The sequence below is a fragment of the Heterocephalus glaber genome, unplaced genomic scaffold (assembly GCF_053883595.1).
Source record: "Heterocephalus glaber isolate CG9 unplaced genomic scaffold, H.glaber_assembly_v1.0 deba00001586, whole genome shotgun sequence".
Classification (NCBI taxonomy): Eukaryota; Metazoa; Chordata; class Mammalia; order Rodentia; family Bathyergidae; genus Heterocephalus; species Heterocephalus glaber.
This window is the reverse complement of record NW_028258364.1, coordinates 3,338,499-3,364,291: the sequence shown is the minus strand read 5'-3', so window position 1 is coordinate 3,364,291 and position 25,793 is coordinate 3,338,499. Positions and strand designations below refer to the sequence as shown.

General features: G+C 32.9%; 1 protein-coding gene across 11 annotated transcripts in view; it reads right to left on the bottom strand.

The window, feature by feature from the left end:
- Bltp1 (bridge-like lipid transfer protein family member 1) overlaps positions 1-25,793 on the bottom strand; it is a 241,252-nt gene that overhangs the window by 4,109 nt on the left and 211,350 nt on the right. For 10 of the 11 annotated variants that reach the window (XM_021236449.2, XM_021236453.2, XM_021236455.2 and 7 more), the window contains 18 exons: positions 24,846-25,061; positions 23,414-23,594; positions 22,669-22,870; positions 20,876-21,037; positions 19,918-20,057; positions 18,623-18,824; positions 14,752-14,952; positions 13,800-13,979; positions 10,995-11,132; positions 10,070-10,327; positions 8,865-9,015; positions 8,284-8,441; positions 7,991-8,183; positions 7,550-7,767; positions 4,827-5,078; positions 3,941-4,144; positions 2,502-2,696; positions 2,099-2,233 (listed from right to left, as the gene is read on the bottom strand). In XM_021236449.2, coding sequence (XP_021092108.2) covers positions 2,099-2,233; positions 2,502-2,696; positions 3,941-4,144; positions 4,827-5,078; positions 7,550-7,767; positions 7,991-8,183; positions 8,284-8,441; positions 8,865-9,015; positions 10,070-10,327; positions 10,995-11,132; positions 13,800-13,979; positions 14,752-14,952; positions 18,623-18,824; positions 19,918-20,057; positions 20,876-21,037; positions 22,669-22,870; positions 23,414-23,594; positions 24,846-25,061 — 3,386 coding nt within the window. The remainder of the gene's footprint in view (positions 1-2,098; positions 2,234-2,501; positions 2,697-3,940; positions 4,145-4,826; positions 5,079-7,549; positions 7,768-7,990; positions 8,184-8,283; positions 8,442-8,864; positions 9,016-10,069; positions 10,328-10,994; positions 11,133-13,799; positions 13,980-14,751; positions 14,953-18,622; positions 18,825-19,917; positions 20,058-20,875; positions 21,038-22,668; positions 22,871-23,413; positions 23,595-24,845; positions 25,062-25,793) is intronic. The other variant, XM_021236454.2, reaches the window with a different exon arrangement.

Sequence of the window (25,793 nt, the reverse complement as noted above, 5' to 3'; positions counted from 1 at the left end):
AGTAGATATAGGCACTGAAATTGATAGTTGTAGGTGTCCAAAAGAATGGCTGCAGGGAGGGGGACTTAACAGCTTTACTGAGATATTACTCACATGCCACACAATTGATTTAACATATATAATTCAACAACAGGAACAAAACAACAAAGTATATAATTCAATAGCTTTTGTATGTTAACTGGGTGTATATGTATTTGAGCTGTGGCACACTTAGGAGCTTTTTATGTGAGCAGTTTTTTTACATAATGCTCGAGTAATTTATAATCAATACTCAAGTAAATGTTTTATAAGACAAATCTTAAACTGTCTATCAAATCTGTGTATAAAATCAAATCTGAGATATAAGTAGCATTTATATGACCTTGTTTAATAAATACCAGCATTTCTTACAGTACAATTTTCAAGATATAAATTGAACATGAAACAACTTTTTAGGTAATAAGATATGCTTATGCAGCTCTAGTTATACCTTGCTTAGGAATGAGTTTAGAAATGAATTGTAGTACCTCACTACTTAAGAAAACAGATGCCTTCAGTGACTACCCACTACCTGGTTGATGTACTTTTATTATCGGTGGTGGTTACAGTGCTATAATTTATCTTGATTTTCCAGAAATATTTTTGTGCTGCTTTAGTCTTACATGGTGATAAGCATTTTTTTTCAGGGATATTTATCTTATTTCTGCCTTAAAATTAACTCCTTCTAGTTTGTAATAACACAATATAGCTCTTTAAATAACTGTAAATAACTGAAATCCCCACAAATAACATTTTCTTATTGTAATTCCACCTCTTTTCCCATTGAAAAATATTTTACAACAATGTATATTAAAAGAGAATTTTGTTTTTGAAATATGTATAGTTCGTGGCAAACTAAGATCAATACATTTCATAAAATATCAAAGTTTTCAGAGAACATTTGAGAGAAATAAAACTGGCAGGCTTTCAAATCAAACAGATTTCAAAAGAATTCTAAACTTCATAAGTTTAATCTCTGTCATTAAAGTTTAAATATTAATACAAAGGAAAAAACAAAAATATTACTAGTGACTGGTACATGTTGCTTCTGTATATGAAGACTAGATCTCCTTATACTATAAAATACTATTTATTATATGATTTCAGTACCTTTAATTAGAAGTTTAAACTAAAGCCTGATCAATTTCTCCCAATCATCATTACTGATTTTATTCTTTCACTACATTTTTGGCACATCTTGACTGAATAGCAATACAAGAGCAAATCAATCTATACTATGCTGACTTTGCACTCTTTCAACATGGTATTTTGATAATCTTTTATTTTTTAATATCTGCAAGACAAATTTTTTCTTCATTAAAAATGAAACAGTATGATAGTATGTCCTGAACAAATTATATTTATTCCAAGCTATTTTCTTTCAGAAATCACAGCTGTTGTTTTACCAATCATATTTGAATACGCATAAGACCATAAACAGTTTTGAGAGCATTCATATCATTACCTTTTAAACTACTTAATTCTCTTAAACAGCTACAGAGTGCTATAATATATTCAACCAATCCCAAGTAGATATTAGGGTTATTGTATATTTCTTAATGAACAAACACTTAAACTCTAGTAAACAATGTTAGCTGGCTCATGAAAACAAAATACCATTGAGATCTTATTTATTTGAACAATGTTGCCTATATTCCAAACGAATTTATTTATCTTTTTATTCTATTCAGCTTTTCTATTTATATATGTGATTCATGCTATTTTATTATGCAACACTTTAGTCATTTTCTTAAATTTGCAACAATTTCTTGTATTTTTCCATTCTGCACAAATTTTCTAAAAAGCCTAAATGAAAATGTATTTAAAATAATGATACAAAAATTTTTGTAAAGTATAAAATAAGATTCAGTGTCAGGTATGGTTAAAAAAGAGTCCCCTGTATCTGGAGGATATTCAGCCTGCCATATGTCATAGTAATGCTATTTACTGACACTTGCAACTGGTAAGAGAAAGGAGACATTTCACTCATTTTATCACTAGTCCATAAAATTCCAAATAATTGGCACTGACGGCCACCTTTTCTGAAGCTTAAAAGAAAAATAAAAAATATGCAACCCACCTTTTTCCTTTTCTTTAAGATAAGCTGACACTAAATCATGAAGAAACATGATCAGTTCAGCATCCATGGTCACACAAATGTGGTCAGTGAACTCTGTTACCACGCTACATTCTACCTTTGGCTTCAAGTTGGCATCTGCAATGATAATATGAAGTTTGTCACTCATAACAGCCTTTATAAAGAAGTCTAATTTTACTCTTCATTTTACTTGGGAGAGAAAGGAACAAATCAGCTTACCAGAGGACATACAGCTTGTAAGAAAATTTATCAATTTGACTTATAAAATTAATTTCATGAAATTAAACTAATATTACCAAAGCAAACTATGGGAAGAAAGAAATACTTTGCATTTCTTTTGAAATTTTCTTAGTAACTTAAAAGACTAAAGTTGTTTTCTACATACCTTGCAATGAAGGTTCCTGTGGTTCTTGAACATGAATGGATTTAAAGTCAAGCTGCATCCTTGGTAATGCAAAGATTGTTTCAGTTTCATGGTTGTAGCTAGAACCTCCTCTGAATCCACTCAATAAGCTGGAATTTTTCACAGCAGTGCTATTCTCCATGTTATTAGCATCAACATTACGTAGCAAGTTTAGCTCTATATGCATAACACAAGGACAAGAAGAGTCAATTAAACCAAGAAGCATCGATAAGCCTATAATATACAGAACTTTTATCATTTCAAAAGTTGAAGAATCACATTTAAAAATAAAGGTGTGTGTTTGTGTGCATGCATGTGCATTCATATGTGTGGGTGTCTGTTTAAGTGTGTGTATCACTGTTGTCAAGACCAAAGCTTTGTAATATAATTTTGGATAAACTCAAAATATTTTGGTTTTGTTTTCTCATAATTTAAAATGAATATTATTCTTAACTGAATTCAAGTCTAGTTTAGGATTACTATAATCTTGACTTTGAAATTAGCTAGAAGCCCTAATTTTGCCTAACACATGTACTATGATTACACTATACTTTATAAAAATTAATATTTTTCTAGCTAGACAAACACCAATTTAATATGCTAATAGCCCCTCTGGAACATCCCTGTTGAAAAGTACTCCTTTCCCTCCAAATCCCTTTTTGAAAAACACAATGATCAAAACAGGCACAATCTCCTAATTTACTTTTTTATCCTCCTTTGGTTTTAGAACATTTATAATCCTCAGCATTGCCTGTTCCACAGTAGTTATTCTCCATGAGGTCTAAGTCATCTTTTTCATTTGAAAAGAAGATTGCTTTTAAGTAAAACACTGAAGTTTTACTGTCTCAATCTGGCAATTTCCAGTATACTAGATGATAAAAGCCGTAATTGTAAATGCAAACCCCAAAACAACCACAAAGTAAGAGTTATCTGACCACATTATCATAAGACTAAAGTATCTAAATAAATGGAAAAAATTCACCAAAAGCACTCTAAACTTAAGACTTGATGGGAACAATATTTAATTTTGTTCTAGCTATGCAGAGCTTTATGTTTGTGGCATTCAGTTTATTTTGTTGTCTAAGAAATTTCTTAAAACTTCAATTTTTTGCATCTCATATTTCCCCAAAAATCTCCAAATGGTTTCCAAAAATATTCTCCAATATGTAAACTTCATTTTATTTATTTAAAACCAATTTTACTTTAAATATTTTCAGTTACATCTAAAATAACTTGAATATGTGAAATGTTTCACTATTGGGGTGATCATTCATTTGTAAGACAATTATTGAGTTAACAGTACTAACATAAAAACTATGTAAAGAAATGAAAATCCTACTTCCACTTAAATAATAAACACAGTTAACAGAACCAAAATAGGAAAAAAGAAAATAAACTCTCCAACGGCTCAAATTTTTAACCTTCATTCCTTGTGGCTGTTACATAATTGAACCATTCTTTTACACTTGCTACTCCATGGGGTGGATTTTCATGGCGACGCCTTGTTATCTTGGTTATCGTTGCCATAGGACTTTCCAAAGCACCACATGGTTTGGTAACCATGGTGTTATGACCCAGATGAAAATCCAAGGTTTGTACAATATATGTAGAATGATCACTTGAGCCTAGAGCAAAAAAATACATATAATGAATTTTAAAGTGACAAACTATACTTAGATCCAAGAAAAGAGCTGTAACCTGAGAGCAATAGATTTAGCTATGTCATACACAGATAAGGAAGGCTATAAAAATGAATAAATAAGAGAAAAAACACAATTCTTTTAATTATAATTCAATTCATCCCTAGTGAGATGAAGAGTATTAACCATTTTAATTCCTTCATCATTCATCATTAAGAAACTACCAAGCAGGTAATTAATGGTCAAACATTATCACTGTACAGAGGTAAAAACATAGCTTTGTCCATAAGTTTATAATATAGTCTTGACTGGCAAAGAATTTTCTCACTTTACTACTATCTTCATGTTTTCATATGAAATACTTATAATATCCACATAATACTATATATAGTCATGACTAAGGCCAGTCACATCAATACAAACTTTAATTAAAAAACAAAGAGTAAGATGACAAGTTCAGAAATAGGTCCTTCGATGTATTCCAGATGTCATGGACTCACTGACAGTGAATTTCTTGACATGTTAGGTACATAATAACAAATAGAACTGGACTTCAGAAATACTATAATAAAACATAAAAATATATCAAAGAAAGGCAAATTCCTTTGTCATTTAGAATCATATCAGAAGACAGGAGAAACTAAAAGCTGGAAATACATCACTTTACCATCTTCCCAGATTTTCTGAGCTTCAGTCCAAAAGGCAATATTTGGCTCTTCTAAATGAAAAAGGGCCCAAGATTTTGAACGGAAATTTGGACCATGAAAACAAGCCAGTGTCATATGATTTCCATGTAAGCTCATCGATCCTCCAAATTGCATTCCATCTTCTGGTAATGGAATCTGAAATAAGGATATGTGGCATCCTGATACCACCTTCAATACTCCAGGCCAATGTCGATGATGAGCTGCATCAAGCACTACAAGAAAACCAAAAAATACCATGAACTGCCTCGTGAACATCCTGAATGGGAAAGCCTGCTTTCTGTAGATGAAAATGACTCAGGTAATAGATAAATAATATCTAATACCTGGCTAACATTAAATAATAGCTAACAAAAGAGACAGTCTGGGAAAAGATGTTTTATGAGCTAGAAAGAGTGAAAGAAATACCTTGCTAATAATTATAACTAACATTTTTTGCAGTGATTTTGATTTACAAAGTGCTTGTGTGAAATCTTACATCATTCTCACATTAGATATTTCATCTTGATGCTTCTCAAGTGAAGGAGCAGAACAACAGAGGAGTTATTTTAAGTATTGCTTTTTACTCTTCTGTGTTCTTGCTACTCAGAGTGAAGACAGAGACTGTAGCATCAGCATGACCTTAGATGCAGAATTTTAATTCCACCTCACACTTGCTATATCAGATACGGACTTTAGAAAGATTTCCAGGTGTTTCAGATGCACATTAAAGTTTGAGATATATCAATCAAACACAAAATTCATAATTTCACATTTCCCACATATTTCAGTAATACTCTTTTTGGCTATTTTCCACATCTCTTATCCCAGATCCAACCAAGGACCATGAATTATGTTTAATTAGAATGTTTTCTGTAATCTAAAATAATTCTCTTCACCTGATGATTGTTTTTTCCTTTTTAAAGAAACCAGGCCACGTATTTTGCAGATGCCTAATTTGTATACGCCTAACACCAATACTTGTTTACAGGAAATTTAAGGACTAGAGGAATACAATAAGTGCAACCCAGAAAAAGCAACTGCATAAAATCAAGACAGTAGGGCATTCTGCTGGATAACTGATCATGTCTCTTCAATAGGTCAGTTCATCAAAAAAGGAACTATGGCAAATTAAAAGAGGGTAATGGATGATAAACACAGTTAAACTGTGATCTTGGACTAGATAAGTACTGATTTGGGTAAACCAGTTGTAAAGGATATTTTTAGGTCAGTCATGGAAATTGGAATGTACTTTGAAAGTTAGAGGAGACACATACTCAGCCAAATGGAAAGTTGGAGATTTCTGACTAGAAAATGTCTCCATAGACTAAACAGTACAAATGATATATTGACAGAAAGTACACATAGGTATACAGATGCATTGAAAAATATCTTAAAGTGTACGCTCTAAGAGTCTTGGTGTCACAGTGATTTTAGGTAGAATGTAATGTTTTGCTCTTTTGCTTATATTTTATAGTTTCTTTTTCTCAATGTCTATTTATTACTTCTGTGACAAAAAGTTATTAAAACATTATCCTCATTTTGATTTTCTACTTATTGCTTTTACCATTGTCAGCCGAGTTAAAATTACTATCATCTTTTGCCTGGACTCATTATGCAAAGATCTCCTTACATTGGGAACTAAGTGTGTTACTCTAGCAATAGTAACTATTGCAATAGTTTCCTTACTTCCATTCTTAACTGCCTATATCAATAGTGGCACACGTGCCACAGTGGGCTGTTTGTATCATTGAAAGCTCTAGAATGTTTTCCATCACTGGATTGTCTATTCTATATACAGTAGCCAAAGTGATGCTTTAAAAAGGAGTATTTTAAGGTAATCAAATATTAAATTTGTTCAAAATTCTTCAACAGCTTCTTGTCATATTTACAATCTGATCTGGGGCCTACTTTTCTGAATTCATGTTTAAAGTTTTACTTATTGTTCATTCTGCTCCAGCCACAGTGGGAACCTTAATGATTCTCAAATAAACCAAGTTTGTTCCTACTGCCCTTCCATGGCTCCCTTATGCCCACAACACACTTAGGTCTTAGTTTTGTATTTTTATTCAGATTTCCACTAAAATGTCACTTCAGAAAAGGCTTCTCTGGTTACCTTTTCTAAAATACCTGTCCTTACACCTTAATTTTCTTTCTATCCTTCTCTTGTTTTGTTCTTTTCTCAGCACTTCTACCTGAAATCCTCTCATATATCTAGCTAGTATATTAGTTATTGTCTCTCTCTCTCAGTAAAATATAAACCTCTTCAGGATAGGGACTATGTCCACCACTAGATCTCCTGTCTAGAACATACCTCAGTACATATTGCTTAATAAACATTTGTCAATTACTTAAATAATGAAAATAATAATTTGCCTAATATTGCATAGTTAACAAATCAAGACTAAGTTATTCTGATTCCATAGTTCATGCTGCAAACCAGAATAGTACAGTGTCATAAATCACGGTCAAGAGCACGGAGCGGGGATAGTCAAGAACTGCAGATGACTTGTCGCACGAGGAGGAGATGAGCAAATAACTTTCCAAATGGATCCTAACTCCACTGGTACAGGAAATCAGTTCTTTGCTGAGTGAATTAGATAAACAGCCCACCAGATACTTTGTAAGTACGTATATGGATTATTATTTTTAAAAATTAAGACTAAAACGCATTTAGTGAAAGATAAAGCTTAATTCTAATTCTTACATTGTTCTTGTGAACTTTTTTCTAGGTTGTTAGTCATTGTCTTTGGTGGAAGATAAGGAACTGGTCCCCAGGTGGACAGAGCTCGTTTGCTGGTATCAAACTGCTGTGTGAAAAATTCCTGGAGCTTCATTCCTATTTTCATTAGGTCTGGTGTAGTTGATCTTGATATCATTACTTGGAAAATATCCCACTTCAAATCTCCATGGACAAAAATTTCACTAGAGCATAAAAGAGAATCTCAATCATATATCTCACAGAAGATACTTAAAGAGTACAAGAAAAATGCTCTTTCCCACCCAGCCTTTTCATGTGTATTAGTTGCATAACATTAAAGTATTTTGCAGGAAAAATGAACTGCTTGTATTTTTTTCACTGAATGATAAAAAAGTATGTTAAAAGCTAAGACATACAGTGTTCAGAAAGTAATAGCGTAATAAATACCTTTTATCAGTCATGCTTGAATCCAATGTATTATACAGGTTTACTTTCCATTCATCTTGAAGCTTAAGATCCGCATTACTGAAGATGCCCATGAGGATACTTGAGCCCATGTAATCAACACGAGCTTCAGTAGAACCCATGGTAATCTGAATTTTGTGGCTGGGTTGCTGATTTGGATGTTCAGAAATATGAGCTAAAGCAGAAAAAAAAACCCTCATAAAAATGAATTTTTGAAACATTTTTCAACATAAATTTTGAAGATATGCTAGACCAGCTGTAAAATTTCAACATACCAACCATCTCCAAAGCATTGACATCTATGGTCCCTCCAACCACTCCTCCTTTAGAATCTAACTGTGATCTTCCCAGACCAACAGACATGCTAATCTCTCGATCACGATTACTTCCAACTGACAGACGGCCTTGGCTTTTCAGACCACTAGTCGTCCATCTTTAAAAAAAAAAAGGTTATTAGATGTATAGATAGATGGATTCTAATATCACCAATTAAGACAAGAGTTAAATAATCAGATTACTTAAATAAAAGGTCAGGTCTGACAATGAAACAATACTTTTTTTTTATATGAACTACTCATATGTGGTAAATACTTGAATATTAATACTGATGATGAAGCTTTCTCCCTAGCTAGAAAGTTACTCAATTTTTTGTGTAATTTTTCCTCTTTTTTTAGAATGTTTCATACTATTTTATATCAGTTATCCTTAAACCATTTTTAGAATAAAAAATTTTCTTTTACCTACTGTCTGTTGTCTCAAACATTTCAGTTTTAAACAAGGCTTTGGATTACTTAACCACAACATAAGATAAAAACTATAAATAATTGTTTAGCTTATATTTTCTCTGATAGCTTACGTTGTATTGCCCATTACATTACTCATATTCATTTGAACATTTAGTTGCTTCAAGTTGATAGCAAACACGACAAGAGTTTCCCATGGTGTCCCTTGCTGGCTTGCTGCTTTGTTTGATTTGTTAACAGGAGTTGATGTTTTTGAAAGTGAATCTAAAGATAGAAAAATAACAAAACACACCCATTCACATAAATTCCAAGCCTATTACAAGGCAAAACTATTAATCTCTTCAATGATATTCATGTATCAGAACCTAATGTTTAATAGCTGTCATACTGCTTCTAAAATAAGAGTTACCATTTACTGAATGCTTAGTAAGTACTGATAACTTTTCTTCTTAAAAGCTCACAAAATTCTGAATAGCCACCATTTAATATGAGGAAATTTTCGTGTGCATAGGATATTGCAGCACAGATCATTCACCACCCTAAGATGGAGAAAATCATTAAGATACACTGTCAAGGAGAAGACTGAAAGGCAGGGTCCATTCTGAAGTGCAAAGGCTGGTAGGGTGCTTGTCTTCTGTGTTCTAATTGATTCAGCATGTAAAATAAATCCTGCATTTGCTCATTATACTTTTCCTATCTTGTGACAAGAACCATACCATTTGTTTTTATATTCAGAAACAAGTACAGTTTGTGAACTTTATCCTTTCCATGATGCTGGTTACAAACCAAATGGAACAAGAACCAAACCAAAGTCAATGGTTAGGTTCAATGTTGACCTTACAGGGAAATTTGTCAGTTTGCACCAATTTGGTTTGCAACTAGAATGGCAGAAAAGAATTAAGCTGGTAAACTGAGGTGCCACAGTATAAGGACAAGGCCAACCAAATAAGAGTTCAAAAATACTGACTGATTAAAGAATGACTGAGTGAACACAATATCGAGGCACATTTTGGGAATTTTATTACACTATAGGTTTCTAAAAATACTATACCATAAGGAACACACTAACAAAATTAGAATCAGGTAATTCCTTCCTTCCTATGCCATTGCAAAGCTACTGGAAATCTGGCAATCTCTTTTGCTGGCAGTACTTTTAAGTGTTTGGTCTATGTTGTTGTTTCTGTGGTTGTTCTCCCCAATTTATCATAAAAACTCTAAGAGTACATCTCCCTATAATTGGGGCAGAAATCTGGGAGGAACTGTAATTTTTATCTTGAGAACAACAAAGGGGTACTGATAACAAAACTAACAGTACTACCTCTTTGAGGAACTGAAGAATCAGACACACTTCTTGATCTTATGGAAGCTGGAGATTTCAGGCTCTGTGCTGCTGTCCCTGGTGACATGGTGCTGTTTGTCATGTGCTCACTGAACACATTAGGTGACTGAGGCATGTGGGTGAAAGAGGTTGACTGACTTGGCTGTTCCCAGGTCCTGCAATAAGCTTTTCTAGATGATTCAGGGGAAAGGTGCTGGCTTACCCCTTCAATGGAATCAGGTGTCCCTGGACCAGATGCTAGTACAAAAGTAGACAACAAAACCAAAAAAGTAACAGAGTAAAATCACTATGGCATAATTTCATCCATACATCATTTTAAATCACATTATATATTCCTTTTAAGTCTTTGCTTGGCAACTATATGATAATTTATACTTCATAAAGAACATTCCACTATCTTATTGGATTCTCATATATACTCCATGAGAAGAGTAAAACAGGTATCCTGATCCCAGTTTACAGGTAAGGGAACAGATGCAGTCTTAGGATTTCTAATATTTTCCACTGTTATCAGGCTAACTCTACTCTGCCACAATTTTCTCTTGAGCATAAAACTGCAACAATATCTAAGATCAAGAGATAAATGAAGGCAAAATGGTAGCATGTCCCCAGATTTTTCTGTTTCCTATTCTTTAACCATGATTATTTTGGATGGTTAAATGTATGTCTTCATTTTTACATTTTACAAAGACTACATAATAATCACAATATGATGTCAGGCAGAATGTCATCTGCACAAGGGTAAGATGGTTATGTGTGTGGTTCTGTGATATACTGCTAGTGCTGGGCATAAGAGGAGCTTGCTAGACATTCCTTGAATGAGTGAATGAATCACATGGCACAATTTACCAAGAAAGACAAAGTTAGTACTATCAACCTAATTATAATCACATGACATGCTTACTTGGCAAATTTATAGTTTGGTCTCCAAGGAATAGACGTCTTGCAATACTTCTCCTATACCAGGCTCTTGGAAATGCCAGAATTTCACTGAGTCGGCGCATATCATATTTAAAGGAGGCAGACCCAATATCGCAAACAGCTGATACAGAAATAAAATTTGTTAGAACTCTGAACAAATATCCAAAACTTTTAATATTTTTAAACATATTATGCAGTTGAATTACACTTACTGTTACAATTCATGAAATATTAAATAAGTTACATATTATAATTAACAAGTGGTTATATGTCCTTCTACACATTACAGAAATAGCACATTATAAAGCAATTAGCTCAATTTCCTTTTTTGAGGTGATGGCAAGTTGGGATTTGATTATTACTGTCATGAAATTCTCAAAGACATCAGTCTCATAACCAGCTTTGCACTTTAATACAGGGCTCCTCTCAAATATGGGAAATGAATGATCAAGATGAGCTGGATACAAATTTCCTCAAAGGAAGTTGTAAGCTAATGGCTGTGTGGCAGGGACTACTATTTTCCTTGTAGACAAGACCAGTGTCTTTTAGACAGGAAGCTTTCTGATAGGCTTCTCCCAGAGTTATGCTCTGGGAACAGAGTTCTTCCAGAATTATTTTATTCCTGCTTTATGTACTCTTCTATTTCTCTACCTCAGCTCCTGTAGGATTTACATTCGAATGACTCCCACAGTAAAGTTCTTATTTCAGTCTGAGACATACCCACACAGCACATTAGCTAGTTGCCCCTCAGATCCTTTCACCTAAATTCCTATAGGAATTCTTTCATCAATTTTATTTTTAACTAAGTTAATGGCATCAATTCCCCTTCTTTCATCTAAGCTAAAAGTTTCAGGGAGCTGTCTCTTCTATTGCTCCTTAAACTCATCTTTAAGCTTGTGGATTCTCATTTCTCTGTTGAAACTATTTCATTTTTTCCTTTTTTACTGTCATGGTTCAGGCCTATATTCAATATTTCTTGGTTTATTTAGGGCCTCCTCAAGCATCTTTTCCCTTCTGTCTTTCAGGTTACTATCGATTCTCTTTCTAAAATACCAATCTGAAGTCTCATTCTATAAGACAGGGCAGAGAGTTAAGCTTATGAACAGGCAGCTAGCTAGGGAAAGATAAAGTTGGGTGGTCAATCACACTGATAACAATTAAAATAAGATTAGGCAGTGAAATAGGACTTTAGACCAAGAATGAACTCCTATATACAACACGGAATGTAGCCGCTCTCTAGTAAATGGAATTGTGTCTCTTTCCTACCAAGTTGCTGAGTTTCCAGGAACTTAAATTGCAAAATAAGCAATTTTTCTTTAAAATCATTGTTTTCTTTAAACCCTATATGGTGAGTAACTGGGTTAAGAGAGCCTGAGGTCCAATTGGTCATTTTTTTTCCAATTGGTCATTTTAAATCCACAGAGCTATCTGTGATAGGTGGCCACTAAACAAATGAGCAATGACCATACTCTCTTTACAAAGCTCTAGATCAAGGGGACATATGGCAACCCACTCAGGATTGGTCCCAACAGGGAGCTATTTCTCTTCTTGTGTTTCTAATAAACACTCTCCTACCTTCCTCTTTTTTTGTCTGTGATTTCATCCTTTGACTCTGTGAGACAATGAGCTCATGTTTACATGGTTTGAATGGAGATAGCTGATAGCTGTTTCAATTCCATGTCTTAAAAACCTCTACTGGCTTTTCATTGCCTAAAAGATCAGAACCTGATCAGAAGCTTGGTGTAAAAGTCACTCCATAATCTAGTCCTGATTTATTTATCAGTTTCATCTCTAGCCAGTCCTCTTTCCCTCTGGCCCCATCTACTTTGTACAACCAATTAAATGTTCAGTTATACCCTGTGCTTCAGCTGTAGCAAACCACAGTACTCTGAAAAAGCACAAGCTTTTGATGCTTCTGTGACACTGAATACAGTAACATGCTGCTACCTTCAAGAATATTCCTCAGTTTTCAAGATCTGGCCCAAATACTATTTCCTTGGGGAAGTCTTCCCTGATCCTCATTAAAGACAGACTTTATTGTTTTCTTCCCTTTATATAGATTTATATAGCATTTATCACCTTGAACTGTCATTTATTTGTCTAAATGTAAAGATCTGCTCTTATTTATGCCTGCACTCCCAGTCACCTAGCAGAGTGCCCGAGAAAAGTTCACCATAAAATATAGGTTTAATATGTTTGCTGAATAATAATAATAATAATAATAATAATAATAATAATAATGTTTGCTGAATAATATGTTTGCAGGATAAGTGAAAAATGCCATATTTATTAGATTAATAAAAGCTTTTACTCAGTACTCTGAATTGCTCAAAGTATCCCATATGCTTTTAATTTTAAATACTCAAGTCACAATGTAAAGAAAATAAGTTAGCAATGCCCATGCACGCAGTTAAGACCTTCTGATGCCAACTAAACATTTTTAAAATGTCACTCTTTCCTTTTTAGTGTTTTAAGCATTTATAATTAGAAAATCAAACAAACAAACAAAAAATTACCAATTCAAACTAGAGAAGAAGTAAAGAAAATAAATTTTTAGTTACTGAATTAGGCCTATTTTGGTCCTTGGATGATATATTTATCTAGAACCATATTTCTAACATTGATTCCTTGGAATAACACAGTAGGCTAGACTGTCATTTCTCTCCTTTAAGTCAACTTAACACCAAATAATATTAAGCACACTTCATATTTAAAGACTGTTAAGGCAGAGGCCATTATTTAATTCTAGAAAACAGCATTTTAATTTAAAAAATATAAAATTGAATACCAGATATATTTATCAACGTAGTGTCCATTTTGCTTGCAGACTTGCTTCCAGACTGACTTTCAAAAAATGAAGCACCTCCTGAACGCCTTATCCGAGACAAACTCACTTTTACAAATTCAAGGTTTATACTGAGAGAGTCTTTTCGACCAGTCACTGAAGTGGGTTCCTCATCCACATTCCCTAAAACAACAATAAAACCTCCATCAATAATATATACGTATAGAGGTACACATATACACAACTGTCTAGTTAGATGAAAATTACCCAATATACTACAGTATCCCATCAATCAAGATCTCTTAAGTGAGGTAAAAATTTAAGCAGAAGGATCTAATACGTATTAGTATCCTTAAGTTTAATAGGCTGAAACTTATAAACATAATTGGTGATCTTATAACCCTTCTCCAATTAAAAAAACCCTAGAATTTACATGGATTATGCATTATTTGTCTAAATATTGGTGAAAAAATATTCACTAACAAGATCTTACGCATTTTAGTGGTTCATCTGTACTTCATAAATATCACTGAAATTTAATTTCACTACATATCTGAGTTAAATAAATGTTAAATTAATAAACATAACCACACAATTTAAAAATTTGCTTTTTATGGAATATAATTTATTATACAAATAGATTCAGTAATACGTTGAAATATAATAAGTAACCTTTGATATCCAAAAAAATTACTATGCTGTGCATATCACTTAGAAAATATTCTAAATTTTAGATTCTTACATAATTAATTTATCTGAATTCCTTATTTCATATTTATACTTATTTTGTAGGGTCAACATACTATCAAATGGGAAAAAAATGGAAAGTTTCTGTTCTTGGCTAATCTCCATTCCTAAATGTATTCTGATTTATGGAAAGAAAGCTTGAAAAGATACTTGAAAATCTTGAAAAGATGCTAAAATTTTAGCAAGTACACAAACATGCAAAGTATACCTAATCCTCCTGATCCAGGTGTGAGGCCAGAAACAGCAGTTTTTTGTTTCCCTGCTCCATATGGATGAAATACATAAAGAGAGAAGTCAGACATGCATGCAGTGAAGCTCAGGCCAGATGAACTGCTGCTGGAGCTGGTGAGATCTGATTGACTGCTGCTGTGCCGGCTTCTGCTAAGAGGGCTGCCTAATCCTGATGAGCCTACAGAGGACACAAGAAACCAAAGTATTTCTCAACACAAAAGAAAACTGAAATAGCCAGTCACTAATATGTTCTCAAAATACAAACATGACTGGAAAGTAAAATGGAAACACTCAAATATCAATTGACCAATAGCTTTAAATCCTTAACATCAAAATGAAGACTTAAGACATATTTTCCAGTAACTTTACATTTTAAATAAAACAAGGCCATATACCCGGTTTATCTTTAAAATAATTAATAAAGTCTGACATAATTACATGTCTGACATACTACATGCTTTCAAACTTCTTTTTCTCCTTTGCTAAGCAGGCAGTAGAAGCAACCCATATAGCTGGGGTTTAAGCATAATGGAGGGAGCAAGCTGAAAAAATCTGTTTCATGTAGCTGGAGTCCATATTTCTGTAAGCAACAATACAGACAGATTAAGGTATAAGAATGAAGAATGTAAAAGATCTCTTTCTCTTGGACAGTGAAACGACCTTATTGTCAGTATTTATCAAGGATGGGCATGCTAACTCCAAATATACTTTAAACATGAAAAATATGATCTGATAATAGCACATATGATACTATCAGTAATTACAAAAATAAGTTTCTAGACAAGACATCCTTTAGATTCATATATTACAACTGCCTACTTGACTTTGTGCTAGAATGGGTCACAAGCATATAAAGCTTATTGTGTCCGAAACTGAACTTATCACCATTTTCTCTGAAATGTTCTTCCAGTATTCCCCATGTATAGGAAGTGGAACTTCTATGCAAATACCTAAACCTAGATCACAGAAAGTTACTTGTCATCCTTTCCACTCCTGACTCTATCATGCAATTTAACACCATATCATATCTATATCTCAAATATATAAATCTTTTCCATTTCCCTAGAACTCAGTACTGCTATTCTAGCCTAAGCAATCATGAAGTTTGCCTGTACTATTGAAAAGGCCAATGGCTCTCCCTGCTTCCTTCCACTCCAAACAACTGCCACAGTGTAGCTGGGGTGGTGTTATAAAAGTGTAATATAAAAGTGTAAATCAGAATCACATTTACTTCCCTGGTAAAACTTTCACTAGCTTTCCTAGATAAGCTGGCTCTTTCCCATCTCTCTAAACTTTTATGCAAGTTCACCTTCCATTCATCATGTTCCATTTAAATTATTTTTCTTTTCAAAGTTGCCAACACTTCCCTGGTTCGTGGACTTTTTATTTCCAAACTGCAGTGTTCATTCTTCTAATTTTCTGCTTGGCTAAATCATACCCAATTCACATTTCCATTTAAAATATGTTTGTTTGCTTGGCTATTATCTAAGTTCAGTTTTACTAGCGGAACCACTGAGTAAGCCCACTGATGTCTACTTCATCCTCAGAATAACCTGACCATGTAAACAATCAGTAAAGCACCTTTGAAAGAATGGATATTGCCACAACTGACACTTCTCATATATTTATTCTTATTATCATTCCTTCTTGAATGTTTTATGATAATAAAATGTGAGATGTGATTTTATTTTTGTAAGAATCATTAAATGTAGGCATACAAGAGTTTTAACTGACATATTCCTTTCACTATATATTTCTACACAGAACATGTATGTATGCATGTATGTATGTGTACAGTACTGCTATAATGATTTCAGTGCTAATATTTATGTGACATTTTGTCATTAAAGAGCTAAAAATTCTAAAAGAAAATAAACTATTCACATCCCTTTCTTGCCTAGATAAAAAGCAATACAATACAAATTAATACAATAATATTCCACTTTACCCCATCACATTGCCAATGATTAAAAAAAATTTAAAAGTGTTGAGAATACATTGCACTTGTTATCCATACATATTAGTTTAATTAGATGGTAAAACCTATCAAACACTTGAAAAATGTTCACGTCTGACACAGAAATTCTATTAAGAATATCTTTGTTTAAAAATACATGCAAAGGTGTTCATTTTAATATTATTTTAAAAATAAAAATGAAAACAATCCCTAAGGTATACAGAATGTTGGAATCTCATTTTCTCATTAAAATTATTTTAGTGAAATATTTTAAAATTTGGGAAATTACCAATGCTAGTTTAAACTTTAAAAAGTTACACAGCAGAAGAAACTATATTTCAATTTTGTCTGAGAAAGACTATCTCTCAATGCTGGAGAGTAGATAATATTGGACATTTATGATAAAAGGATATTATTTCTTTTTATTTAGCATATTTGTTTTCTACATTTTTATAATGGACAATTTCTTTTATGATGAGAAAGTGTGTTTTCAAAAACCAACATCACCACTCTAACATTCATTCTGTTGACTTGTTAACTATTATTTAACCCCAGCAGCCACTATGTTGGAGTTAAGTGCAACAGGGGTGACCATTATCAGCAAAAGCTTTATTTCTAAGAGATTAACTTTTTGATTTTTCCTATACTGTATTATGAAAACTTTCAAAGATTCACAGAGCAAAACAAATGTATGCTTTAAACATTTCCCCAGTATTACAAGTAAATACTAGAGATGTGTTTTCTATTGATATTTGTTCAGAGTATTTGGGTAAAGTCCTGAACCTAAGATGACTGTGCAAAAGACTGGACTCAGGCCTTGGGTATTTTTTCCAAATAAGAAAGCTGTTTCCCTCTCTCCTGCCTTCAAGCCTTTCTCAAAACAGGACTTCGGGATTTTAAAAAATTTTACTGTAACGCAGGCTTTCTTAACATTAGCATGATATGTTGTCATTTTTAGAAAACTAAACACTTCCTGAGGAGGAAAAAGGTTTTAGTGTATGTAGAGGATGTTGAAACAGCATCCCTGGCTTCCCCACTAGCTTCCACTTAAACTTTCTCAATTGTGACAATACCCTGGATGCCCAGCAAACACTGCCAAACATCCTGGGGGACAAAATCCAGTGGGTAAGAACTCTTTTTAATAGTAATTCAATTCTCTTCAACAACTCTCATTCAATCTAGTTTCTTTGCTTAACAGTGCTCAATAAAATCATTTACGTTTGTGATCTGTATATGGGACTGGCACTGAGAGCTTTTAGTGAGGAATGTCTATTTCATCAGAAAATCGTCAATAGTGTATTTTTTTTTTTTTTTTTTGGTACCTGGGATCTAACTCGGGTTCTTGCACTGGCCGGGCAGGCGGCAGAACCACTGAGCTAAATCCCTGGCACCATCAATAGTGTTTTACAAACAAAATCTTTCATGAAACAGACATGAAGTAACAATAAAATTTAATCATTTAAAGAATGTGCTGCTCTTTCAAATTTTGATAGTGATAAATCTTTATAACAGTCTGCCTCTTATTTTCCATTTGCAACATTGCGTATACTTAAATGTAAAATCTAGCAACATTAAAATGAAACACTCAAAAATAATCAAACATATTGATCATTCACTAATTATGTAAGTACTTGTGTGTACATTCAAACTGAAACTAAAATGATATCCAGTTGCTATTCAGATAAAAATACAAAGTAAAGAGTACTCAAGTTCTAGTAACATATGAAATATATTCAAACTATGTTCTACTGCAGGTTGTTCTATAAATATTCTAATTCTCAAATGTTCTCCTGCAAATTCATTTTAAAATCCATATTAGTTACAACTAAAATATTTATTTTAAAAATGGTATTTGGCTTTCTACCAGAGAAATAAAACAATATTTCTATACCTGGTATTCCAGTTTTGCTACCAGAGGTCTTTGTTCCACTCTGGGATGCATTACCTCCAGGAGATAAAGTCTCTGCAGGATATGTTGTCCCTAAAGTCTCCAGTTCTCCTCTGTTTGAAGAAAACACCAAGTCCAAGGATGGAAGCTTTAGCATGCATTCTACTCTTGACACTGGTAAACAGCTAAATTTGATCTGTGAGGGCTAAAAGGAATAGAAAGCCATTTTTAAGAATTTCATGACTAAAGCATTTCACAATGGATTCCAAAAGTTACATTTAATTTCCACTTTAGTCTACATACACCAAATTTATTTACTTACTTGACACTTAAAAGGACTATGTTTAATGTGATAGCTTTTTCAAACAGAAATATGATATATGCACCAATATATAGTAACAAACTATTGTCATATTTAGAAAGTAAACATCTGAGAAGCCACCTCTGAGCAATATTTACATTTAGATAATTTGAACAAAATCTTAACATTTTTATGTTCATTATAATACTTGTTCATAATCAAATCTTTTAATGGAAGTAATCTCACATTAAATAATAAAAACATGGCTATAAAAGTAATCTCAATCCTCACCCATTATCTGTTTTCATCAGAGTTTCAAAAAGTCTGAACAAAACTAAAGGGTATCTAACTTTGATCAGGCAAAAGATCTTTTGGCCAAAATAATATTGTAAAAAATAGCTGGAACAGATGATTATTAGCACTTTTTACTTTTCAGATTGATCATTTAGTTGTAGACTGATCACTTTGAGGGTAATCTAAATCTTGAAGTTTGAATGCAACTAGTTTTCAAATCTTCCTTAATAACTGGATTCAATCACATGCTAACATATAATCCCACAGGCCTGTTGATAGGACTGCATCATAGAATAAAATATTAAATAAAAACTAGGTAACTCTTAGCAGAGATTTTAACAAAGTTACTACTGTTACTTTATAACTCAATTACACTTTATAGCTACACAGAAAGAAGCATAATGGTAAGATCTAAAGGTGCCATAATTAGGAAAAGGCATTATATATATATTTTATGTTTGCCACAAAAGAATGAGATCTAAATTTTGAAAACCCAAGATGTATGAAACTTCTCAGAAGCAAAGTAAACACACACATAAAAGTTTACATGTACTTCCCAGAGTTCAGGCAACCTTAAAAAGCATTCTTAGATGCACTAAAGGTCCATGCAACTGTGTCTAAGAAAATTTTAAAGGGAAATAACATATTCAGACAAACTTAATACAAACATTCTTCTGTAAAAAGGAATATATAAGTATATCACCTGAACCCGTACATAAACCACAACATCTACGGGGAAGGAAGAGTAAGCAGATGTTGAAGAAGATACTAATGATGTTGTTGATTCTTCCATAGGATCTGGTATGTCAAAATGTCCCATATCTTCATCTTGTGAGCTGACAGCTGTTAAAATATTTAGTTTTATTATTAGATCAAGGGTAAACTATTCATTAAAAGATCCTCATCTCATACTACTATTGAGATCAAAGGTATGAACAACCAGAAATACTTGCTTCTATAGCTCCTCATTCTATACATCTTTCCCTACTCAAAGATCTTGCTCATTCTCCCAATCTCAAATTCACCGCTGCTAATCACTGAACAAAGAAATGATTATGCCCTTGCTGTCCAGAAATTCTAGTGTAAGATACACAATAAGGTAAGACCTGAGACTGTGAACTTTGAAATTAACTAGTTGTAGACATAAGGAAAACATAATCAATCTCATCAGGATTTAGTTTCCTCAACTGTAAAATGAGGATCAGATGATCTCTCAGGCTCTTTTTCAGTTTTGTAACTCTTTAACTTTATAATTGAATATACAATGGTACCTCAGTTCACAACTTGATTCTTTTCATGATTCTGGTTGCAAACCAAGTTGTGACCAGAATCAAATTCAGTGGTTAGGTTCAATGTTGACCTTATGGAGAAATTTGATTCAATTCTTGTCCAATTCGGTTTGCAACCAGAATCATGGACAGAATTGAGAACATGAACCGAGGTACCACTGTATAATGACGTATAATAGCATTAAGAAATTCTTTTTTTACTTTCTTTTTTTTTTTTGGTATCGGGGATCATACTCGGGTCCTTCCACTTGCGAGGCAGGCAGCGGAACCACTGAGCTAGATCCCTGGCCCCTAGCATTAAGAAATTCTTGTAAGTAACAGGATCCTAAAATACATGTGATGAGAAAGTAAATATATAAAGAAGATGCTTACCTGTATAATTCCTTTCAATTGGTGTAATTGGGATAGTTTCTAGAGCCTTTTCCAGAAAGTCTAATAGGCAGGGGCTAATAACCATTTCTTCTGGCAATGACTGAAGTGCTACCCAGGCATATAACTTGGCTGTTTTTACTCCTCCACTTCCTTTTCCTTTGGCTAGAACATTTACAAATGTAGGATACATTTAATGGAATTTAATAAAAAGTTACAATAAAACATAAGACAATTTTGTCAGAAATTAGAATGACATGACAGATTAACCAGGTGAAGCAGCTTATACTTATGACTTAAAAGAATAAAAACAGGTTGCTAGAAATGATACATTAATGTTAGACAAAGATCATTAATGATGTATAATACAATGATGATTCTTACTTGCTCTAGATCACACATTTTGATTCAAATTAAACTGCTGAGTCTCTCATTGCCATTGGTCCTTTAGTGCATTTAAGAAGATACAGAGAACCTTGACCAATATTTAGTGGCAAGTGAGGAAAATGGTATTGTTTTCAGGTTTTCCTGTACATATTTGTAATTCTCTACATAAGATGCCATTTCTCCTTGTGTTGTTCCCTAGTAAATATTTCCACTTCAGTAAAATGAATAGAAATATCCAACACAGATAAGTTTGGCTTAGGTTTCTAATTCAAACATTTATTAGTTGCTTGAATCTACGAAAGATGATGAAATTCTTTGAGTCTTACTTTCCTGATTCATAAAATAGAATACCAATATCTGCCATGCACTTAATGTGCCTTGTCACACTTGATCTTAGCCAAAAGGCTGAGAAGCGATTTAATGTGTCTTGTTTATTGAAAAGAGACATAAAAATATCATCACCATGATTCTCTACTATCTCTTAAAAAGTTTAAATAGCAAGCTCTCTCAAGTGAAGATTCTAAAATAAATCTTGCCTGCATGATACTCCCTTTTATGGAAATTCTGTCATGTATGGAAGGTACCATTCATGTTCTGGGTGGTAACCAGATTCTAAGATGGCTTCCAGTGATCGATCCTTGTTCCTGGTATTCATTCTCTAGTTTCCTCCCTCAATGACTTGTATGATCAGTAAGATATTTTATGAGGGACGGTATGTGACTTTTGAAGTTAACCTATAAAAGATACTGCAAGCTCAGCTATGTTCTGTTTTTGGATCATTCCTTTCAGGAAAGTCAACTTCAATGTCAATGAAAACACTCAAGTATCCCAGTGGAAAGACTGACCAGTTTAGCGAACCATGTAACTGGGACACGAGGGAAGGAGATTTTCTAGCCTTACCCAAGTATTCTGGTGACTGCAGACCTAACCAATATCTTGACTACAACCCCATGAAAGATCCTGTACTAGATTCACCAAGCCAAACTGCTCTTGTATTTTTTGATCAAAAGAAACTGTTTGAGCCACTAAGTTTTAGGTAATCTCCTATGCCACAATAATTAATAAATGCAGTTAAACTCAATCAAAGTACTCTGCTTTAAATGGATAAGTTTGATATTTCTATTTCATCACAGAACTTAAATTTGAATTACATAATAAAACTACCCTTTTCTACATATATAGTAACTTAAATTTTATTAAAAATAATAACTGATATTCTAAAGTAACATGAATCTGAGAAACAGCCAAAATTAGCTGGCCCACAGTTCCATATATGAATTCTGTATAGTAGTTATTGCAAGTCTATTTCCACTTTTTAAAACATGTGAATTCGATGATCTCAATACAGCAAGTAGGAATACTAAATATTAAGAAAAACATGACAAATAGAGTATATTCTCCTTAAATACCTGAGGGTATAGGTGGGGGCTGGGGAGGAAGTAAGGTGTTAGTCTTGCTCTGGACAGTGCAAGGTAAAGGAGGAGAAGGAGGAGATGTTGCACTATCTTTCATACCATACAGCTTGGACTCTTTGGAGAGAGTTCTTGGCAAGGAAGATCCTCTAGAAGCATTAGGTGATTCAGTCTTTAGCGTCTTAGAATTGTAATGCAACTGTATTAAAAAATAAACTTTCAAAATTAAAATTATACAGATGAGGAAAAACCATGAAATACAGAAAATATATCAGAAAGAAAACTGGTTCAGGAGTCCAAAGACTCAGTTCTAACTTTTACAAGTTAGGTTTGCAATCCTGACAAGATTCTTTTTTTCATTTTTTAGGTTAAAAAGGTCATTCCTGATAATCCTTAAAGTTCTTTCCAACTATTAATAGCCTAAGATTTTATAATTCTAAAATTTAAAAAATGGTTGTTTAATGAAGTTGCACTAAGCCAGCTTTAACAAGTATGCTCTGAACACACATCTATACAGACACATATAAAACACCTAACTTCTTTTTGCCAAATTTCATGGGAAAAGCTGTATAAATGAAGTAACAACCTATATATATTCTTATGTTCAGAATATGGCTACATAGACCAAAAAAACCTAGAACGTTTTATAGCATAAGGAGCAAAAGAAGAACATATATGATGGGAAATAAAAACCACTATTATTGATACACTAATCTTTTATCCTAGACAATTAGGTATTTACCTTTACATCAACTCCAGGAATATAAAATACTGTTGTTTCTAAGTCACTAGGTTTGGTCTGTAGAGATGACGGCACTTTCTTGCCAGTCATTAAATGGGTGGTAGAAGCATAATTAGTTTGGAATTTCTTCTTTTTTGAAGGAGAATCTTGATCTAAGCTCCTGGAACTTCGATCATAACTCCTATGAAGAGAAAAATGTTTTATTTGTTTTTTATTAATATATGGTTGCAATACATAATAATTACATTCATCACATATCTTGATTATTTTTATTCCCTTTTCCTCTAACCTTCCCTTTTCCTCCTTCCCCAGATCCCTTTCTCTCCTCTTAACAGCAAACTTTTACTTATACAATAGAAAGTAATCCTTCATTTAAAAAACTGAAAAAAGCTGATCAGTGTTTCTAGCTAGACTGGTTAATGCTTTGCAGAAGTGATACTAATGCTGGATGTTTTTTAACTATGTAGGCTAGCAACCTTTATTCTTTCCTAAGGTCCCAACTGTTTCACCTGAACACAGTAGGTTGCATCAAATGAAACTACCTTTTATACAGGTAGAACATCAGCTAATTACCAACAGTTTGTTATGGATTATTATGCTTCAACTATAACCTGATAGTCATTATTTTTATCAACACTATTACATTTGTAAAAGATTTTTTCAAAAGTTTTAGTCTTATTTCTGTCTCATTGTATAAAAGCTGTATAAGACAAATAGACCATTTAAAACTCTTTATTATGAAGTATTTCAAACATAAAAAGTAAATAGAATGTAAATAGAATAGTATAATGAATTCCCATGTACTCGCTACCCTGCTTCAACAATTGCTAGCATTCTGCCATTCTTGCTTTACCTACATTTCCACTCACTCATTCAACTGTAACTATGACTTTTCGTTACATTCATCAGGAAAAAACAAAAATTCAAGGAAAAAATAACCCAATATTAAACCTGCTTATATCACTGTGTAATTAATGATGGAAACAGATGGTAAGTTATGAATTACTTCTAGAAATCATTTCGTTCTAATGTTTCCCAATCTTTATTTCATTAAGAACGCATCAAAACTTTCAATAACCAAGAGAATTGTACAATTCTTTAAAACAGAAATGTACATAAGGGTAGAGCCCAAGCAATTTGTTTGTTGAAAGAATTCCAAAAATACAACTATTTTAATTAATAAATTTACCACATCTACATCAGATATTCGTTTATAGTTCCCCCAAAATACTATGCATTTATTTTTTTTAAATTTGAGGTTATATAAATAATCACTAGATCACTACAAATAATCACTCGACCACTACAACTATCTTTAAACTGCATTTTGGGATTCGGAAAAAGATTATTATAATTCAGAGACATATGAATAAGTATTTTTAAAAGATGAAGTTCTATATTTTTATATGTTCTTTTTCAACCAATCTCTTACCTTCTCAAACTTATATCATCATGTTCTTGTAAAAGGGTGGTTGGGTGGAGTACACATTTTCCACTATCAATTTCAACCCGTATATCAAGTTCAAAGTCAATATTTCTCTCAGTAGCTGTGCCAGTAAGACTTCGGTTGACTGGTGCTGTTGGCCAGCGTTCTGTAAATAGCTGATGAACAGCAGCAAAGCCTGTTGCTTTTTTACGAGATGTATGTCTACAGAAAGAACAACTGATCATTATCTTGTAGTAAAATGTAAAGTTGAATAAATTTTCTCACTATATAAATTCACATAAATTATTCAACTAGCTCATACTAACTGATCCTTAGGCTAAGTCTAATGGAGTCACATTTGATTCACACCCAATGGAATAGCTAGTATTTATTTTTAAAAGTATTGGAAAAGATGTGGAGAATATGGAACCCCTGTCTGTTGTTGGTAGGAATCCAAAATGGTGCAGTCACTAGGGAAAACAATATAGATATTCCTCAAAAAATTACAAAAAGAATTACATTATTCAACAACCCCACTTATAGCATTTAACCAATGAAATCAGGATCTTAAAGATAGCACTTCCTTATTCATTCTACCCACTTTCCATTATATACAAAATGTGTGGGGAAATTTAACTATCTATCAAAAGATGAATGGCCAAAAATGGTATATGCATTCAATGAAAATCTATTCAACTTTTAAAAAGAAAAAATTCTGTACTGTGTGCTAACATGAATGAGCCTAAGGACATTATACTAAGGTTAAAAAGACAGAAATAGACAAATACCACATTATTCTACTTATATGGGGTAACTAAGATAGTTAAAATCATAGAAGCAAAGAATACATTCATAGGTGTCATGGGAGGTTGCTAATAAATAGGTATTAAGTTCCAGCTATGCAAGATGAATAAATTCTAGTGATTTGCTATAAAATATTGTGCCTACAGATAA